At 32.2% G+C, this 23,424-nt stretch overlaps 1 protein-coding gene across 2 annotated transcripts in view; it reads left to right on the top strand.

Annotated features, from left to right (window-relative positions):
• LOC124359187 (ankyrin-3-like) overlaps positions 1–23,424 on the top strand; it is a 303,715-nt gene that overhangs the window by 237,921 nt on the left and 42,370 nt on the right. For both annotated transcript variants that reach the window (XM_046811726.1, XM_046811725.1), the window contains exons 3-4: positions 14,502–14,603; positions 21,096–21,228. In XM_046811726.1, coding sequence (XP_046667682.1) covers positions 14,502–14,603; positions 21,096–21,228 — 235 coding nt within the window. The remainder of the gene's footprint in view (positions 1–14,501; positions 14,604–21,095; positions 21,229–23,424) is intronic.

Below are 23,424 nucleotides of genomic sequence, written 5' to 3'. Positions count from 1 at the left end.
AATGTAGATAAATCTCTTTCTACAATCTCCATAAGTACCTGCAATACTTCAGTTAATTTGACCCATATTCCGAACTTTTCTTTTCTTAATGTTTTTGACTTCATTAATTTACTTCCTGAAGTCTAATTAATTATAATTTTGTTCTTCGGCTGGCCCAAAAACAAATCTCTTCAATATGCTCCGTTGGATTCTTTCCCCAACACTTCTTATGCTGCAGTACTTTCACCTAACTGATTTTGATGTTTCTTACACTTCATTACACTTATCTATTTTAATATTCAATTAATTCTGAAACGTGTAATATTAATAATACATTTTATTTGTTATTTTAAGCTAAAACAGTCACCATAATCATCCAATATTAAAAATTATCCATCTAAAATTATTATATATATATATATATATATATATATATATATATATATATATATATATGATATGATATATGTGATATATATATATATATATAAAATATAAAAATATAAAATATATAGGTATATATAATATCCAAAAGGTGAATGAATCAATATATAAAATCTATGTATACATTGAGAAAATAAAATTATTGACTCAACTGCTATTAAAATAGTTTTTCTAAAAATAGTACGTTACTAATCAAATGACTAGTTTGGGGTTTAATAAACAAACGATAATGAACGGTTAGACTCAATAATGTTCAGCATTTACCAATACAAAAGCATGCTGTTAGTGATTACACTTTTTATATAGTTGTTCGAGTTCTTCTTTAAGGCAATTAATTACAGCAGTGTATTCTTTTTTGGCTAATCACTTGCGTATTCATGCCAAAACTCACTAGCTGGGCGGTATGTATAAAATCAGATACTGAACAAAGGGGCGGAAATTCAATTAATATTACAATCATGCACAAGCTACACTTTTTTTGTATTTACTCCTAATATATTTTAAAATAAATATCCTATCTCTGTTGTATACAATGAGCGACGAGGAATTGTTTTCTATCGGCAATATCCTAGGGTTGTTTGCACATGTCACTCTTGATGGTTTGGCACTTTTTACGACGTAAAATAAACATGAAGAGTTATCGACTCTCTGTCCCCTATCTATAAATCGTCCAGGGCCACATCACGTTCACGGAAGTGTGCGTGTCAGTGTGGAGGCGCACGACGGCAAATATAACTAACAGCAGAGGGATCGACAACAGCAGGACAGTGTTTGCTTAGGATGGCTACATAATAATATACGAGTACAATCGACAAACTGGTCTCCCTATGTGAAGCCAATTAGTGACACAGGCACTCAGAGTGCCATCCTTCATTTTGATTTACATCTCTTTAAGTCCTATTACACAACTCCACAAAATGCATTACATTCCTCTGGCTATTTTGCCTTATCTTTCTTTGATACATCAATTTCTTACTCAAATCTAATGGACCGTATCAAAATAATTCCGCCAGATTGCTTCTACCATCGCTTTATATTGCTCTATATTGATGTTTACTAATTGGTTTATTCTGTGTGTTCTCGTTGCCAACATAATTAGTAGGGTAGACGAAAAATTGTTTATCGATTAACCAGTTCAAAGAAACCCTTCAAGTTCTTGTGATTATTCTGTAAATATAAAATGTGAAACGCCCCACCTCCCAAATTTATAGGTCCCGACTTGTTTAGTGGAGAAGGGTGTGGGTTAAGTTCACTGAGATCTAATCCGACTGTAATGTCACTAGCTAAGCTCTGGTGGAATGCAAGGGTGTTTAATAATATTTTTAAAGGCGCCACCCCATTTGTAGTTATGTAGATGAATCTGTAGGACGACAATGGGGAATCAATCCTACGGCCCAGGTGGATAGTGACTCAAAGCGTGTGAAAGTGTGAAGTGTGAAAGAGAAGACAAAATTGCTGCCTTGTAACTGAAGTTTTTGCACGACAAACGCACTACAGAAATTTTTGGTAGTAGAGGCAGAGTTCCTTTACAAATTTCAACCCTCTAGGTCAAACTCGATGGACAGTTATCGCCTGATAAACATAAATCAGATTTCGTCATCGGCAATTGGCAGGAGAAGCTTCGCTATACGCTTAGCCAGCCAGCAATTTTATTAATACACATAAGGTTGAGTGAAGGGTGATTGCATTCAGCCTGGACTTTGATATGTTTTCTATCAACCTGAATTCTTTCCAAATATTTTTCTATGCCAAAGTTCTTTAAATGTAGCCATCTGAAGCCTGTAGCCTTTCTATACTGTTATAATTCTTGTCTTTCCTACTACCATAAATGATTATTGGAATAAATATTATTTTCACTACCACCAGTTATTGTTACACTGTTCCTAAAATGTGATTTCCAGTAAGAAAGTTGTATGAAATTCAGTCCCAAATATTCTCTATCACATAACCCCGACAATCTCTAATATTAATATCTTACCCTACCTCGAAGCTTACGATCACACCTCTCGGTCCCAACACAAGGTGCACATACTGTATCTGGGTTTCAACTTTAATCATGCATTCCTAAGCTGAATGATACTCAAAGAAACTCAAGAAATTCCTGTATCCTTTCCAAATATTTTGTTTGTATAGGCCAGGCCTAGTTTTTGGATGTAAAAGGCACGTACGTAGAGTTTTTAAACAGGACTGATGGATATTAAAGTTCCAGGATTCTTAAAATGTATAATGGTAGCCTAAAGAAATCTTCATCTCCACAACCAGCTGTCAGTTGCTGGGTTAGGAAGTCCATGCTCTCTAACAGACTGACCATGTGCTGATGGTGCTAGGCGAAGAAATACCTACTATTATTCGTTACATTAGGGATGATCCTGAGTAAAGTAATCAAGACATGAAGGAAAATAATTATGAATTATCTTATATAAATGGTTTGTGAAAGAAAACAATTTCTCTAATTATTTATGATTCCCTGGCAAACTTCGTCTCCGATTTCAGTTTACCTTATTCTTCAGCCTACCCCCGTAATTGGCCAACATCACCGGCTGAGGCAAACCAAAAGAATCTACTGTCACAAGAAAATAAAATTGTTATAAACTTACAAAGATTTTGTTCGTGCGGAGCATCATTTAATCGGTTTTATACATTTTATGGAGCACTAGTAATTACAGTTGTAATTAAATAAGAATGCTTTGAAATATACTGTATGTACTCGTGTGTTATTTGGAATTCAAATGTATCACTTCGTTGAAATACAAATGCAACGAACACGTTTATTATCTTTTAAGCACAAAGTTATAGCGAAAGAGGGAAAGTGAAATTAGTGGAATTCCAAGATTTAGTGGAATCTTCGATGTCTAATTTGTATTGCCATCAAAATACAAGTATAAATTAATATTATGACAATAATGCTACATTAATATTCTGTATGGAAGTCAATACACAGCTATCACCAAATGTAAAAATAAAACATCACCAGATTAATTATAGTAAAGATGAAATAGTTTTTTTTAGAATATACCTCGAGTGCATATACTTTAAAGCCACAAGCGTGCGTACGTGTAAATTTATTAACTAATATATCAGTAAATATATGTAATAGTTACCACAAGATTCTCATATTTGGTATTAGTATTTGCAATAAGAAATCTAAAAAAAATGGAAACCCCCACCTTCCCCTTAGGAAGGGGGAAGGGAAGGAGGAGGAAGGTGTGGAAAAGGAAGGAAGGGGGAGGGGGGATTTTTTAGGAATCCATAAAATATTATATTTCGAATATAACCATTTTTATTCATTTATTTTTATATATTTATTGTGTAATAATAATTACGATTAGCTTGTGACTATAAATTATTTATATTTATAATAATTTGTGTATATTCTTTTGCTTTGTTCCTTTATTCACACTAATCAAAAATTCGCTGTTGAGATAAACAGATATGACTGGTCATATTTAAATACATTCTTTGTTCTTTTTTGAAAAGATTGAATAGTAGTTTGAATTAATTCAAAAAACTATTATTTTTAACAAATCATATTAGTTAGGCAGGAACATTATTCTTATTAATTCCTCTCAGTTATAGTGATTCAATTTTGTACGTTTTCCGACAACTCTTTTCTATTCTTGCCCGGATTTGATAGCGACAAAGCCTAAACATGTATAATACTGACACGCCTCTTACACGCCATCTAACTTGAAACCTGATTATCAGAGTTTATATTTAAGTATTCAACTGCAACATTGGTATCTCAATCATGTATTACTACAATAAAATACTGTACATCAAACTGTGCATGTTGTATGTGTTCATATCTTTTCTGACTAATTACGTTTAACCTTTTTTTATTATAGATTGTTGATTTTATTATTTAATTGTGCTAGCAATTTGTTCAATCCGGGTTGAACAGGAAACCCTTTATAGTGTTACAGTTTTGTCCAGCAAACCCTGTTGTTCACAAGAGTGTTTCAGTTGGCAAGGAGGGCCAGATATCGTGTTGAGGCAAATCGGCATTATAATGTCGGCAGACAGACGGGCGTCACACACTGGGCAAGGGTAGTGGGGGTGTAGGGGATGCCCCTCCCCCCTACGATCGATCGCCCGAGACGGGGACATTACCGGCACGATACTGAGCTCGGACCTCTACACTAGTTACTTTGAAGGCAATTACTGTGTGTATCACAATAGAAAATACTACATCAAAGCAGCCATCGAGTTTGAGTTTATTTCTGCAATATACCTTTGCAGAAATTCAAGTTGATTTATTAACCATACAAATGCAAAAAGTAGCTTGCTTATCTCTATTTTGCCTTGTTACATAATTACCAAATCTAAACAGAAATTATAGTGTAACTCAAATTCAATCGGTTTAAAAATTAAAAGCGCTTATAAAATCATTATAAATTACGTTTTATAGCCCTACAGCTTCCTAAATATGGAAATCGTGAATCTTTTGTTCACTCACGCAAGGATCTATTGAAAACATCGCAGTTCGGGATATTGCTACTAAACACATTTTACTATTTTTACCGTAAAGTGTTTTTAAATGAAATCTTTGCATAATACATTCTTTTGCTCTCTTCAACTCCCACCCCACACTCAATCACCAATACTTGAAGGAACTTATAGTCGATAGCTAAGAAAGCGTAGCCTCTCTCAAAAGAAGCGGTGTTGTTGAAAATGTCAGTATCATTCCTGACAAATATACAACACAAAACCAAGTTTGCAAGTATTATCTTGTGTACTCATCTTGTCCATTTTTGTAATTTGAATATCATTTGAAAATATTCTACTTAAAACGCTAAAAAATAGCCGTTTATCTAAAAAGCGGAATCTTCATTAGAAAATGTATAGACAGATATTCAAGAGCATCTTAAGGCTGCAGTGGTTGGCAAAGACACTGGACTCTGGATATAATGACTCTTTGAAGCCTTTCAGAGATGACCTACATAAAAACTCTGTATTAAGTAAACATTAATACGGAGACCCAGGATTATTGTGGTTGTTACTATCTACTTACTCAAAACTCTCAAAAAATCTCTATGTAAGTGGGTTCTATTGTATTTTTTTACTAATGTAATCGTTAATTTAATCAGATTACTACATGTAATGTTAGATTATATATTGTATTACTCTGTCATTGTATTGTAGCAGAGTCACTGGGTCATAACACAATCGTGGATTTTAAAGAGTTTCTGAATCCACAGAATACGGCATTCAAGCCCAACTTGGCTTGAACCAATGGCTATCACCAGATAAGAAATAGTGTGGTATGCAAGCTATGATTGGTGATGTCACAGAGCTGTCACGGACTATTAATGGACGTTGTCCACCAGCCTTGCTTGTAAAATACTGATTTCCCTAAATCAGGAGTTTATTTTTAACTTTACGTCATGGAAATGCCAAGAAGACTGGTTAGTTTGCTTAGCCAAGGACTTCCGGTAGCACGATGCCACCCAAATTACGAACAAGATTTTAAAATCTGCTCAGTCAGTTCTGGCGAGTTATCGTTCCGTTGAAGTACTAAGGCCATATCTAGTCTCATTTAACCAAATATCTATTAGGGCAACCCCGCAGAGTATACTAAATTATCCCAAGAGAATTTTAAGAGGGGCTAAAGATGAGGTGGATGTACTCTGAATAATGACAAAGAAACCACATCGTTTGATAACTTCTTTTTATTACTATTTGTAATCTGGAAAAGAAAATCCAGACAATACTGTTGGGGTTTACTCCATGTTTCTAAAATATCTTTTATAAATACACTAATAGATAAATAGTAACATGATTTGAAAATCCCAACAGATTCCTTATAAATTATGAAATGCGGTAAATGACATAATTACAACAAAATTCCCCAACTCCTGAGATTTTTCTGATGTAGATAATAATTACCTTCAATGTTTGGTTTTATAATATCTAATCGAAATAAATATATTATTAATAATATTTTAAACTCTGAAATTTTAAAAAGAAATGGTAGAAATACAGATGACGTATTATGAAGCCATTATAGTTTTAAAAAATCATTAAAATCCGGGGTTATTTTTTAGTTGTTTAGTAACTGTCTACATCCAGAAATATAAATTTTATCCATTTAGATATCAGTGTGTGACGAATAATTAAATAATGTTCAATAAAATTCTTAACTTAATCCACTTGCCTATATTACACAAAACATTCAAAATTCTACGACACAGTGTAAAGTCAAAGTTACTATGTACTGCCTCAGATTTAGTTTAGTTTTTACGTTGAAACCCATGCAATAAATAATGTAAAGAAAACCGTAAAGAGTTCCATAAAAGTTCAAAAACGTATACAAACAACGCTTCTAGGGTAAAAATCATAAATTGTGGATACAAGTAGTTTGGAAAGTAAAAAGTACACCATATTTCAAGAAATCTGTTTTTATTCATGTTAGGCTACCATTGATGTGTGATAAATCATCACGTTATCTATACAAAACAAATTAAGTGATTACAAATCTATGTCCGTAGGAATTACTTATTTTTAATTTCGTAGAACGAGATAGAAAGGCTGTTGCTAATCGATTTCTCATCCAATCTGCCAATCGGATTCCCGTACGCCTTCGATAATTGGCTATTATTTCAGCCATTTATCGACAATACCATTACACAGGCTATTGTAAAGCGCCGATAAAAGACGCAATCTCTTGTGTCTGGCGTTTAATTCCGCCAGTGGTGCCACAATAGTGAATAAAACATTCCCCAAGCAGTTCGGATCATTGCCAGTTCTCGTCTAGACTCGGTGACTTTTTAACGATCCTCGAAAAGAAACACTAAAACGTTATACTCTACAGGCAATTGTATTAATTTATAATGTCCTCTTAAAAAGGCTCACTGCTAAAATGAAAGCAACCTTCTAACCCTAGACCATACGTATGACGCCGCATTAAATGTAATAGTAAAATCTTCTCACATAAAATACGGGTACGGTACTGTAAGTAACTACTCTACTAATGTGACAAGTAACTAATATTAGAATACAAAATATAATAGTATCAGGGTCTCAGAGACTTGGCAGCGAATTGATACTAAGTGAGTAGGTGGGGGTCAGCAAGAAACCCCATACAGGAAGTACACCTTGCCCTCGAGTGGACGGCCCCCTCACTCACTCGACTTCTCTGATGGGCACGGTCGATTGACTATCACAATTACAACATAAAGCAACTCGTTTTAATAATTAATTTAATTTAATTTTAGTATCGATTACACTTGCGTGAATTTATGTATCTGGATCAGTCTCTCTGTCGGTGTAATGCACTAATATTACTTTCGATATAGAATTTCAATATTATTAAAGCAATTTCAATGGTTGTGTTATAATTCGTTTCAAACGTCAGTATTAAAATTTGTTAAAGAATTAGATTACATACGACTGAATTTTTTTATCTAGTTCTGATTCAAAATTTAAAAAGGGTTTGGATGGATATTACTTGTATCTTTTAAATTCTCGTTGGCCTACATTATTTACAACTTTATGGCCAAAAATAAGGTTGTGGATATGTATGAGGTTTAACATTGTTACTACTTAAGTTTGTTTCAGTACAGTCTGTTCCGATAAAAGTTTTAACATAATGACACAGAAACGACTGTATGTTATACGAAAGTCCAGTGTATACGACCAGTCTGTATGTTCCGATAAAAGATTTAACATAATGACACAGAAACGACTGTATGTTATACGAAAGTCCAGTGTATACGACCAGTCTGTATGTTCCATACGGCTCATGATTGTATTAAATGCATGTTTCAAAATCTGCATTCAAAAGAGGAAGGTATACATAACACTGAACAGGAACATCGAAAGAGCCAACATATTAAAGTTATTCTCTTCTATAACCGGCTCATTTCAGTTAAACAATATAAATGATTATAGGATTCGCCTTAAGGCATAACTCAATATCAGCTAAGCAACATAAAAAAACCGACGATATGGGTTTTATAGATGGCTTTTCCCTTGCGATTGCACAAGCCATTCAAATAATTTTAAACCTCACTTTTAGCAAAACGTGCTTATAAAATTGTCAGTTATTGAGGCTGTATTTAATCTGTTCGTTAGCCACATTTTTATTTTCGTTAATATTCACTTATAATTAGCAGTCAACCCTGTTATACTGGTAATAAAAATTGTCAAATCGTAAGGAGATTATTCCAGTCTCATTGATATCAATTACACGATTGATCGATCATTCGTGCACTTTATACCGCAGATCGTAAATTTATTATCAAGAAAGAATTATAAAAATGTTGTAAAAGAGAGAGTGGGTTATGAATCAATTTATAAATTTAACAACGGTCTGTTATCTAATTTTTAGCCAACAGCAATCCAATGTTCCTAAGTTCTACTGAATGAATCTAATACAATATACAAACCATTGATTAAGATAAAATCTTAAGTACATTAAACAGAATTTTTGGTGAATATCATTTACTTATTTAATAATACCGACATTATGCATAACATTTTAGAAATTTGTAGAGAAAACGAGATATCCGTTAGAAAATGAGTACCGCACTTCACTGAATAAAATATACGAAGGTCGAATGGCATTTCCAATCATAGATCCTTATTTTGATTACATGTAAATCATCGATGAATTCATGATATATGCGATAAAATAAAGGACTGTACAGAAGATGATCTTGCAAATATTTAACTAACAAATGTTACTACCGTACGGATGAACGATCAGTCTTGCTGGCATCCATCGATACAACTTTAGGTTACATAAGAACATTAATACCATGATTAGTTATTACAAATGTTACATTAATAGGCCGGCACATCAGTGATGACGAAACAACATACAATAAATATTTTCCTATATTTGGCAAGCACATTCCACACTTGGTTACTTGTGGAGAACTCTGCCCCCCCCCCCATAAACAAATACTCTGAACTCTCTTCAGATACCTCCGGCAGGGAAAGCATTTCATTGATTATTAGTAAATTTTAGAATTTATATTTTAAATTGTTAACATAATCTACTATAAGTCACGACTGTCTTTAGAGTATCGAGACTGTCACATACAAAGACAGTTAATACACCATAAGTAATGTTGGGTTAAATATTATTTTATTACATACAATATTTAATGTCTATTAGTTGACAGTGTATATGGACTGAGGCTGTGAGTACAGCCATAATTTTATCATATGGGACCTCTTGGTATAAGAAGATTTTTCTACTGCCTGGCACGGGGAAACCGCAAGAGCAGGAGCAGTAATTGGGGCTGTGGGGAGCAAGCGAACTCCACCCTTACATCGCGTCGTCCTAGCAACCCCGTCCTAGTACCCCAATACGTAGTATCTTTCATTTATCTCAACACCCTTTCTCTTGGAAACTTACAAGTACACTAGACATTAGCACTCTCATTCTAGCTTGCCGATCCTTTCAGAGATAGATAATTGGTTCAATTTTCGAATGTTTCGCTGTCGAAAATGTATATCGTTGCCTGCTGTAAAATAGACTTTCGCTCACACCATTACGGACTCGAGTTGTCATTTAATACGGGTTGGTTTAGGATTAGTCTTATTACGCTTGTTATTTTGTTTATATTGTTTATGCGGTTTAAACACTTTGGGTAAGTCTAACTAGACTTTAGTACTCGAAAATTAGTTTTACGAGCTACTCTTTTGATATTAAAACGTTTCCAATTTGCTTAAACACGTTGTAATTATATTGCCATGTTTGTATGCATCGTTATTCCTCAGAACCAGCTGTCACAAATTAATTAATTAATTATTACTTGTTCATTATGAAGTCATCACATAATCCGGAGGTTGAGAGCCAACACATCCTAGTTTTTCGTCAAATCGACGGAACAATTTTCCATAGCTAAAAAAGTTTTCTCGCACTCGTTTTGGTGGGGTTTAAATAGGATGGTATCAAAAGGGTTGAAAATACCAAACTAAATCATTTATAGATCTTATTTTGTAGAACACTTAAAGCCATCGCTTAATCACGTAAATTAGAATTATGTTCTAACAAAAAAAGATCGATTATTTGGCAAAAATACTCGTTCAGTCTCGTATCTCGTTAGTAAATACTATACCTATACATATTCTATCTATGTATATACCTATTCTTTAGGTGTAGGACGGTTAGTTATATGATTGATGTTAAAACATATGGTCTACGATCAAGTTTATCATTTTATATTTATCCTTTTCAAATGCCCTCCTATTTCGATCCCTCCCAAAACTAACGTGGTGACAATCCGTGTACCTCCAAACAGTTTCTATCTCTTAGTCTTTAAGAACGTATTTATTAAAACTCATCGGGCTGTAATTTAATATTAAATATTTATAAAGTATCCATCGAGCCAGCTAAAAGAGTTTAAGTATGAGATTAAAGTAAAAGGCCTAACAGGTGTGCCACCTGTCGATTCCCAATAACCCGATCCTGCGACACGCTCTGCCCTCTTAATCCCGTTACTTCCCTTCCTCATCCCTTCCACCCCTATAATCCACCTCCCCCTGTTTGTTCTTCAATCGAAAATCCTGATTGGGGTGAAATCAAAGGTTACCGCCACACCACTTCCTTCGTAATAAACCTCGTTCGGCAAATCTTTTACGTCTCGTAGGACCTGTGCGAGTGTGCGTACGTCGGTGAGTGCGCTTGAGAGTGCAACGCAAATCCACGCAAATCCACGCACAGTTCGCGCTCAGTTCTAAAACTCTTTCGAAATTCCAAACAACATTTCCTTGTATATTTATTTATTTTTAATGTGTAATATGTAAGAATGTTTTTCACTAAATGGTAAAAAATATATTTATTTTTTAATAAGGTAATACATTGCTGATATGCTATTAGAAATATTTGGACACGAAGTGATTTTTTTCAATACCGGTATTGTGAAACATTGAATATTACTTTCATCTGTAGTTGTGTTTTTTTAATGTTGCACGTTATAAGCAATCACAGTCTCATTTGATTGAACTTAACAAAGATTTATGCAATATTATAGTAAATGAGCCTTGAACCAATAAGCATTTCATAAGGACACAACATGGGGTTTCTTGAAATCAACAAATAAATTCCCCCAAGACAGAAGTAGATCATCAGCTGCACTAATTTTAGTTGAGGTCAAAATAGAAGGTTATCAAAAAGGTTAACAATGTTTAAAGATAATTTTGGTCTCATATAATATTATTCTTAGCTTGAACACACAAAACCTGCAATCCGACCAAGTACACACCTTTAAAATGAGGACCGTCTTAGTCATGATCTATTTTTCTTTCTGATGATGATGATGACGATGATGATATAACTATTATTTATGTGCCCTACAGTCAGTTTTAAGTGTATCAAGTTAGGAAAATAAAATCTAACGCAAACATATTATTTTATATCATAAACACTTTTGATATCTCATTTATACCTCCACCATAATTATCACGGCTGATCCATTTCTTTCTTATTCAAGTAAAACCAGGCTGTGTTTATACAGTACAATTTGGTTCTCGTTTCTTAGATTATAATGTTGGAACGTCTTTTGGAAATGTTTAATGCATCAATTTTGAGTAATAAACTCAAAACAAGCTATAAAAAAACTAAATCCGAGAGTAAGTCATGTATTCATAGTCCACATATTACATTATTCATGTCTCCTAAAACTTATTATTACGGTACAATTTATTAATAAATAGTTTAAAGTTATTAAAGTGGTTTTTTGAAATGCCAGTAGTCTACGAGTAAGTCTTTTCATTGAGTCACATTATCCAATATAGAACCGAACGAATCTTTCGTGCAAAAGATATACCCATAAATTAATACATCATAACCGTGCAGCATTTTATAGAAAAACAACAAATATACCACAGTATGACACACTAAAAGAGCAGGAAGCCGCAGCTTATTTCCATAACCTTCATTAACCTGCCCAGGAAACTTTAAAACGATCTACTCTGGACAGATTCGATTGACACATCTGCCGAACCAAAGATAATTCTGGACCGAAGGTCTGTAAAACGAGATCATATAAAATGTGTCTTCAATCCTAAAACATGAAACTTTGTTGTTGACAAATCGAACGATCTGCGTAATAATATCTAAGTTTCTCCTAACTTTCAAAACAAGTCGAGTGTTTATGTGCTTGGAGAAGATCAGATTGAAATCTTTGAAAACATCAAAATTCTTCACTTGGTAGTTTTTCTTGTTCTACTGTGCCCGATACTATAGCAAATAACATTTTTGTCTACAAATAAAAATAACTATCGACGTTTTGCATCCTGTATGGTTGTTATGGGGCCATACTATGACAGAATAAATAGCTAAATGGTTTTCCACTCTGCCGATCAGTAGAGAGATCTAAATATCATCAGATTAGAAGCAGGGTGCTACAGTTCAGTATGTACACAGCATAAAACTTAGATCTTCATTCTAATTTGCAATTAGGTGTCTCAATTGAACATGTAATAATATTTTGTATCGAAGTTATTCCATATTGAAATATTTGAATGGCTTAAGGAATTTACTTTTTGTTTATATGTTTGCTTTGGCGGTTTGTAGTATAGGCTACTCAACTGTAAATTGAAAGTGCTAATACAGTCAAGTTTTGCGTATTTGGACACAAACAAGGACATTCACTTAGAATTCGCAATTCATAATCACCTTACGAAGCCGTCCATTATAATTGTTTTTATGCTCTATCCATGTTTACATTTTGATGAAATATTACAAAAATTGTTCTCCTATAACCTATTCTTCACAACTAAGAATTATCATAATTTAAGTTCAAATTCCACATATCACTATGTTTGTAATAATTAAAGTTTCAATATAAAAATTAAATGGTAATAGTATACACTGCATTATAATAAGGAAGTTACGATTACAAAACACTCGGTAGGTTTAACAAATGACTGTATTATTTACCAGCAGAATCATCATTAAGAAAGTGAATCGTATAGATAGTAAGTAGGTCGTACAGCATTAATCATCCAGATATAATCTAGGCTACTAGGCGTGGTCTAATATGGTCGTTACTGTAATTATAATCAAACTACCTGGTAAGATTTCATCTAGGGTTCAAATTGATTATTTCAGTCATGCCATGGAAATTATTCGAGTATAATTAATCTCATTGCTGACACTTTATAAGTCATCTCAATCATAACATATATAAGGTTATATTTTAGATGCAAAGCCGGATTTACACGTTACTGTAACAACAAATAAGAATTCATTTAGTAATCTTCACTTTTCTTAACTTTTTAATAACAAGTACAAAATTCAAAGCTGTATGAGACCATCTTTAGATCTTTCGTTTTTTGTATTTCTTATAGTGTAACTTTTCCCAAAATATAATTTTAAAATTATATCCCCATTATGACCCATGACATCAAAGAATACTAAATTATTTTTTTATGAAATACTTTATTTTTGTTTTCAATATAAAATACTGAAAGTATTCTTTTTATTAATTATAACTCTTGATATTTAAATTAAAATTTTCTGAGTGGTTTATACGACTAAACTGCTCGTCAAAATGTTAAGATTTCAATCATAAGAAGGTGGGGGCTTTTTAATTTTTTTTACTTTAATTGTTTTAAAAATTAAAATGTGTATGAATTTTCACCTTGCATTACCACATTGGTACGTTTTTAATTGCATTCAAACAACCTAGGCTACTCTAAGAGTTGTTTATAGCTCTATATTTTATTACAATCCCGGGATGAGAGTGCTCGTAAATAAATGATGTAATTCCCGAGATACATACCGCTGAGCTGAGCTGTTCTCGGAATTTGATTTCCTGTCTGTGCTCTGTTTACTCAAATAAGGGTGTAGGTGAATTATTCTGTCTTGCTAACACATCTATCACAGGTTTTTGTTTTCCAAATTACATTGCGATTATTATATTTTCAACCCTCATGACAATAATATGAGTAAAACAACCCACAGATGAATGTCGAATACAACATATTGTGCCATTATTAATATTTTAAATTTAAACAATTTAACTAATCATTACCGCAATGTATGGATCGAAGCACTAACTAGCACCAAGTAACTTATCTAGCCATAAGTATTTATAATAATAATGTGTGTTGTGTTTCAGTCGGATGGGAACACATCGTTCCTGCGCGCGGCAAGGGCCGGCCACCTGGACAAGGTGTTAGAGCAGCTTCGCAACAATGTCGACATCAACACCTCCAACGCTGTAAGTGGCAAATACTATATTTTTTAAGAACTCATAGTTGTTTTATGGGTGTTAATGCCCTTTCCTAAACATTTGTCTTTACAGATATGGTTTTATAGTAGCTTAATATACCACTATAATAGATATTATGGTTGGACAAGGAAAACTCCACTAAAAACAATAAAAACAGAAAAATATTCGATTTTTTGTCTAAATTTGTTTTATATGCCTTCCTGAACATTTTTATATATGAGACATAAATAACATGTTATTTGGTAGTTTCTTTCAAAGTAAATAAGGGCCACATGCTATGTTCTGTAAAGGCCGTTTACCGAAAATGTATTTTCTACAATGGGAACAGTGGTAAATCAGGCTTTGTTGTTGACAGAGAGCTTTGTTTTTTATTTGAAAGCTTATACACTTATCTAAAAACTGTAGCATAGATTTAAAAAAATACCTGTACAAGTATTTTTTTAATAATCTTATTTAATAAAAACTAACCTAGAAGAAGTTAAACACGCCGTAAAAAGTGGAATTGAACGTTTTATTTTTCGAGGTGTAATAATAAAAAGAATTAATCAAAATGAATCAGAAAAAGTTGAATGGAGTTTTTTCTAAGCGTATAAAAAGCTTAAATGGAATAGATATCCCCAAATAAGACATAGGCTAGAGGGAATATATTAATCGATATTAATCTTAAAAATAATTTCGGTACATTGCCTCTATCGGAGGCAAATCGCTTTTTTACCCTTTACATTTCATATGACAACAATTATATTGTTTACATGTTTCTTCATAGCCATAGGTTTAACCTAGTATTATTTTTAAATTACTTTTAAAAGGATGAGATGTACATTAGTTTACTTAGTCAAAAGAAACAAAGGCTAATGCAGAAATTTAGAGGATTTAAAGGCTTGGCAAAACGTCGAAACGGCCTGGCCACAAATTATGAGAGCAATTACGACCTGAAAATACCAGTCAAGAGATTTGACCCTTCCAAGAAATGTTGCATCCAAAAATACTCTTTTCTGATTCCTTCATATTATTATATTATTCCTAATTATATAGAATGCCCGAACTGTTATTGAAGAATATTGATGCTAATGATAAAGGATGGAGAAACTAATTAAGAGAACAATTTTATTTTATAAATCTTGATCTTAAAAAGTTTTTTTTCAGAGTATTCCAGACGCGATCCATTTAGTCTGGCCTACTGTTACTTTTTTAGTTCTTGTTGAGTAATTATTTCAGGTATAATAAAATTTACGTATCTGCCTGTTGTGTGTGAGTTTCCATGCAGGAAATAGCTGCAAACCGCATTACAGGGTATTTTGGAAGTAGGCTTTAACTAGTCGATGATGATAGGTTCAGTGCAAATTAAATTGAGATATTACCTCTCAAGTGTACAACGTAGGCTATAGCATAAAAATGTTATTTTAATCCTTTTATTACCGGAATCGCTGTCAGACGTTTTAAACCCCTTGAAAATAGTACCATGCTTCCCAAGATCTTGCGACACAAATGTATTGACATTTTTTATTTAGAATGGTTATAAATTTAGTAATAGTTTAGTATAATTATTTGATCTAACATTAGTTCTCATTGTCCAGATTTGTGTTATTAGAAATCAGTTGAAGACTAGACAATATTCCAGGACCGAGAAATATTTTTATTCTCTAAAGTCAATCGGTTGTTGTATGAACATTAAACATATATACTTTATACAGCTAAATGGATACGTTTTGTGCAGTACAACAAAAACGTGTCACTACCACTAGTTGATTTTTGACTTTATATATATATATATATATATATATATATATATATATATATATATATATATATATATATATATACTAGCAGTTTCCCGCGGCTTCGCACGCAATTTCCTGTTGAAAAACAATACACTATATTCACTTATTCTTTTTCTGTCACATTCTTAAACACTCCTGATATAATTGATAGTCGTTCCTTCGTGAGCCTCTTGAGCGCATTATGAAGGTATAAACAATATTTCCTGATCTGTGATAAGTTATTCAGTACAATTACTATGTATAGATGAATGTCGATAAAGTATTTTGTTTATAAAGAATCAAATTCGGTTTGTTAAAATTAATTTTCTGTCTAAGATATTTCCAGTATTGTTGTGGAGTTTGCCTTGTGCTCCGATCAAGAAAATGTATCAACGAAAACCAATTTCGATCATAAAGCGTCTTCTTTCGGCTCTTTTCATTTACCTTCAGCTAACCAAATTCGATTACCTTATGTACAAACTTTCACGGCTTTCAACAATGAGGTGGTTTTTTATAACAGCGTTCAATAGTATTTTCTTTGCATTAGATAGTTTATTGACCATTGGTGCAATCTAAATTTAAAATTAGGTAATAACTTCGTCTTTGCAATCTGCATTACACTACTAATTAAGCACTTAACAATAATAATTTTCTAAATTTTAAATGTAAACAAATGTTTCTGCCTCTTTGATGAACTTCAGCTGAAAGTATAAACAGCTGTTAAGTATCAGTTCATTTTGTATTACGTGTCGCAGCGCAGTCTGCCGGATCGAAGGTAAAATATTATAAAATCAACAACTAAAATGTCCATTGAAATCCAAGGAAGGTTTTTATGAAGAAAAAGTTAAGAAAAGTTACCTGGAATATTTTGGAATTCATAAAAAATGTTGTTTTTTACGTTTCATAATATTCAAATTGCTGTTGAACAAAACAGCTGTTGACAGCTATAGTTCGAAACACTTTCTGAAACATGTGTTTACATTTAAATGTTTTTTTTTCTCTCTCTCTTTTTTTAAGCCTCAGCTACACAGCTATGTAGGCTTCGATGCTCACTGGTTTATCTCGTGTCTATACATGATTGGCCCTCCCCGGGATTTGAACCCGTGATCTCTCAGTTAGAGAGCCGAGACTATAACGCATTAGTCTACGGAGGAGGACCATTTAAATGTTATCAATAATAAGTAAACAGTGGGTAGTGTAATGCAGATAGTAAATAAAACAACATATAAATTTTACATCAGAACAAGGCAAACTCAACTTTGTCAATACGATTTTGACAAAAATAGATTTCCGAGACTAGATAATCGAACGTATATAGTATTTTGATTGAGGCAATATGGCAAGCTAAACTGTGACATAGTAGGTAAGTGAATTTAAACGGTCTTAAATAGGCACTTTTTAACCGAAGTAGGCATCTCGGTCCTACGTAAGTATATATATATATATATATATATATATATATATATATATATATATATATATATATATATATATATATATTGTTTCTTCGTCACAACAACAATGCAAACTCTACTATGGTTCAGGAAATATCTTAGACCTGTAATATATGACAAGGACTGGAAAAATGAGCTTTTTGACCGAAGTAAGTTTCCGAGACCTGTGTGATCCGAGATTTGTGTTTTCTTGATCGGGATGACAGGGCAGATTCAGGTGTGACGTTATTTATATAATTAATTAGAACCAGAAATGCTCATACATGTGCCAAACATGATATAATAATTAAGTTAAACTCTGATACTATTTACCATGAGCTTAAATAATATCTACCTGATTATGGCTACTTACGTTTTAAAATTATTATAAGCCTCCCATCATATTACATCATAATTTATTTCTTTTACTAAGTAATGTAAGGACTTCGGTTCTAAAGATTGCGTGCGAAGCCGCGGGTAATAGCTAGTATATATATATATATATATATATATAATTATTGATTCGTAACAAGTAAGGGCTCTGTGGTGTTAGTGGTAACGCACTCACCCGGTAAGTGAGAGATCCGGGTTAGAGTCCCGGCGGAGCAAGTTCTTTTTGTGATTCAATGTTTATTGAAATTAAATTCAGCTATCGCCATTTATACAAATTTAATGAATACATGACTGTTATCCTGATTGACTGACTGGTCCATCAACTCCCAGTAAATAGAGACATAAAATTTGGTACATAGGTTTATCTTGTCAGTTTATAAAACCCATAATTACTAATACCTGTTTAAGAATAACTAATACATGTTATAAAGTCATTTTTAATCTCCATTGTAATTGTTTCTATAAACTTACAGCCAACCTTCCTCTATGTATGGAGGCGGGAAGACCGATTATAATCAAACCAGTCCATTTCTCTAAACAATACCAAATTATAACAACTAAACTATCCAAAACAAAGGTGAACTTGTTTGTATAGTCAATCGTACGTAATTAATTAATTTCATAATTGGAGGATTAAGACGATTCGTAGGCCAACTCATTAGAAGTTAATAAACCTTTTGCTTGCAGGTACCAAAGTGGTTAAAACATCGAAAGCTACAATTACATTATAGGTTATGTTTTTCTGATACATAACACCAATTAAATAGTAGAATGGTTGTCTTTGGGATTTAGTTAGCAGGTGACTGATTTACTAATACCAGTAATCTGTAACTTATTTACAAATACAGCCAAGTTTATTTTTTTTTTTAATTTAATCATTTTTCAGTACCTTTAGACTAGGTACCTTGAATATTTACCCTTTGGATGACAACAGTTTAAATTTTATCTGAATATGAATTGTTATAGAGTTATCTTTGTTAACAAAAGTTTACATGCATGTGTGTAGTTAAATCCCTATAACAGACTAGTATGCTGTTGATAATATAATATATTTTTAACTTGTGATACAGCATTTTAAAATTTCACTTTAACCTTATACAAGCCATACTAAGGGTTTACAGTTGGAAAGTACCAATTCAGTAGGGTTCAGTGGCTGTAGATCAATCCGGCACAAGCTTTTTTACAGATACATTTTTTGTTATGAAATAATACTCTGAAAGTAAATCTATGCATACTATTTGATATATGAAGATATTTACTTATTGTTTAATATATCATACACCTCTTTACTTCCACAACTTTTACGAACACCCTCTGAAAAATGTGTCCCATTTGCTTATTTATACAATAATTTTTAAAGGGTTTCAGTATTTTTATAAAACTGTATCTGCATAGTCTAGATATAGAAACTTATTAATTTAAAAACGGTTTTACATTAAATGTTACTAATAAAACATATATTTTTCTGGACCATTGAAAATAAACTATTAAGATTACAAGAAATTATGTTGTAAAACGTTCATTGTAGCATAAAACAATTTAAATTATTTTATAAACATATATATATATATATACTGAAATCCATTTATTTTCTATCCTTTTGTATATATTGTAGTATGTTTTTAAACAATTTTAAATTGATATTTTAAAATTGTTATTCTAAATTAATAGTCTACCTATTTGGAGTAGCTACATCAATGTTGCTGTAATTTTCCTTACACAAGGTCATCAGTTAATGATTAGGTGATATGTTTGGTACTCTGCCTCTGTTTGGTAATAATCCATCCTTCCAGTATAATCTTAATGTTAATGATGTGACAAAATTGTATACACTTGAAATTCACTGAGCCGTTGAAATAAAAAAAATGAAAACTGAGGCATATTGTTTCTGCTTATCCACTTTAACCCTTTACTTAGCATGTATCCATTTAGACACATTATCCTGAGTATGTCGACTATCATTAGCGTGCCTCATGTACTATATACTGCCATGTAAAGAGTAAACAACTGTATAGGCACTTTAAAATTTAATGTAAAGAAGTTTTACTAATATGAAACATACTGTCATGTAATCACTAAAGTGGTGTAGAACACTGGAATTTATTGGCTGTGCTTTAGTGAAGCCCATCACTTGAGGGGCTAGAAAAATTTCATTTCTGTCTGCTTGGCTGCACAGTCTCTCAAAAACAAACTGAAATTATCCAAGAAGCTTAATTTATGTATGACGAATACTAAGTTTGATTATGGTGAATGCTACTCCATGGAATTTGGTAGAATGTTAACGAATATTTTTCCATTCTTATAGGTAACCATGATGGCAGCGATAAATATCATAATAAATAAATTTGAAATTAAAGTATTACAATATTTTAACATGTGACATACTAACACATGTAGCCTAATTGTACCATCTCATACAAAGTAATTTTATGGTCATTTGTTGTGTAGATTTTTATTATTTAAACACTGATAGGCTACGGATTTCAATTTAATGAACAAAAATGGAATGCATCATTTGGAAAGATATATCGAGAAAGATTTCATCTAAAGACTTTTATTCTACATAGACAAGAATGAGTTCTTGCATGTTCAATGATGGAATTTGGCTGAGCATCAGTTAAACCTATCACTCAGTAGGCTGACAGAATTTTTCTTTTGTTTTCCAAATGGATGTAAAAATGTATTTGCCTGATAATTGTCTGGCGTTAATGAAATGAGTGTTGACTTTTGTATTAAAATTTATATTGAACCTCAGCAAAGCCTGTTATGTGACACTTGAGGTAGAAACCATGTATTTATTGAGCAGTTTTGAAGTGTACAATCTTCCTAAGTTGTATACAATTTGTAACAGATAATTTAATCTCTTAAATCGTATTTCTTATGATGTGTTACAGAATGGTTTGAATGCTCTACACCTAGCTTCTAAGGATGGCCATGTGCATGTCGTCACTGAGCTCCTCAAGCGAGGAGCCAATGTCGACTCTGCTACTAAGAAGGGGAATACTGCGCTGCACATTGCTTCACTCGGTAACTTATAATAGATTTTTACATTTCCAGCCTGATTATGAACTGCTTTTTGATCTTTCCAATTGAAGTAAAATCAAAATATATTAGTTGCCAGTAATGAAGGTATGCCTGGACAATGTTTTTCTCATAGAATGTCACAAACCGAGTTAGCTAGTTACACTAAAGCAAAGTGGGCAAAAATATCCCTGAAGATATGAAGTTTGCTCAGTTGAGTATAGTTTATCCTTAGCGCAGTCATTGAAGCGAAAAATACGGTCTTACCTCCGAATTTTTTTACTGTGAAACCGATTTGCATGAAATTTTGGAATTAGGCTCATCTTACCCTTAACTTCAAAAGTGAAAATGATCTGAACTCCGCGTATTATTTTTAAGGGGTGTAAACAACCCCTTAATGGGAAAATTGAAATTGAGCCATTTTATCGCTAGAAAAAACATGTATAATAGTAAGTGGTGAAATTGTAAAGTGTTTTTCTAACACAATTACCTCATATTAAAATCATTTTCAACCCCTTGAAAATCTTACAACCTTTGCAAACAACCCCTAAATTGAAAAAAAATCACAAAAAAATACTTTGGTATGACATAAAAAATATGTAAGTATAGAATAAGTAATATTTTAATATTCTCTATAATAATTATCAAATTTTTAAACCCCCCTTTCAACCCTTGAAAACTACCCCTTGATAAAAAATTTAAAAAAAATTTTTGTAAAATAAAAAGGATTTAAATATTATTCCACACTCTCAAAATGATTATCATATTCTTAAGCTTTTCTACCCTTAAAACTACCCCTAAATTAAAACAGTAAATATATATGATTATATATTTAAAAATAATTTAATTTAGAGTAAAAAATTACCATTTATTGAATAAATTATTTACAAATTATATAAAATTCACTCAAATGTGTTATATATACATATAAGAACGTTGGTATGTATTCATGCCTACGTTTCAAAAATATGTGAGCCATATTATGTATATATGTACACATTACATTAGTTTTTTGGGTCTCTATTATACTGCGTACTTTCACATTGCTCCAGATATTCACACTTCGAAATTTTCAGTTACTAAGTAGAAAAAAATGTGATAAGTTTTTGGACCATAACTCCTTCACTTTTCATGCTATCACAATTTATAAAAAACCATTGTAAAGGTAATTAAGAGCTACAACATCCTTCATTGCAATATGTAGTAAAAAAAACCTTTTTCTCAAACGTGAAGGGTTAAAGGGCTTAAGAGAGGCTGTGATTGCGCTGCCACGCGCTCTTTAAACAATCATATCTCCGTCAATTTTTGTTGACAGAAAAAACAAAAAAACCCATATTGTTTTGTCAGAAAAATACCTAAATTTTCATTCTTACACTTTTATACGTATTTTGTCGTCATTTTGGAGATATTATGAAAAAAGATAGTTTTCTTTTTAATTTGAATTTTTTTTAATCGTGACTTTTTTTTTGAAAAATATGTATCCTGAAGCACCCCAAACTGATAAAATCTATCAAACTCTTTATAATAAAGTTAGTTCTAGGCGGAATACGATTAGTTTTAATTTTTGGTGGAAATGGCACTTATGAAACCCATTGATTTTAAAAGAAAAAAAAATTAGATGCTCCTCTTATTTGCAATACAGCTCACTTATTTTACGTGCAAAAAGACTTTTAATAGTGCTCATTTTAAAGCTTTATTTCAAGCACTACAAAATCCTTTTTTATTAGAATGCCTAAAATGCATCTGCTCGCCGCTAGATGGCATTGACCACATCGATTAAATTTCAGACACAATAAAAAACTGCTTTGATCTTTTAATATCTAGCTTTAATATTGCACTTAGAATACTTTATAAAACCCCAAATTGTTTATTTATTTACCTGCTACAATTTTTGTTATTTTATAATATTTTCAATTAAAACGTATATTTTTTGGAGATATTTGCAAAAAACCGATGAAAAACGTGAAAAAAATGCGAATTTTAAATTGCCAATAACTGGAAAACTATTGGATTTTTCGAAAAACTGTATAGATGAATTTTTTGCTTAAAATTAGGCCTTCTATCGATATTCGAGGTTATTTAGAAGAAAAAAACAATTCATCCCCGAGAAGGGGTGGCAACCACCCCCAGGGTGGTTGCGGAATTCAAATCATTTTCACTTTTGAAGTTAAGGGTAAGATGGACCTAATTCCAAAATTTTAT

This window comes from Homalodisca vitripennis, chromosome 4, assembly GCF_021130785.1.
Source record: "Homalodisca vitripennis isolate AUS2020 chromosome 4, UT_GWSS_2.1, whole genome shotgun sequence".
Lineage (NCBI taxonomy): Eukaryota > Metazoa > Arthropoda > Insecta > Hemiptera > Cicadellidae > Homalodisca > Homalodisca vitripennis.
The sequence above is the reverse complement of the archived record's forward strand: the minus strand, read 5'-3'. Positions and strand labels throughout refer to the sequence as shown.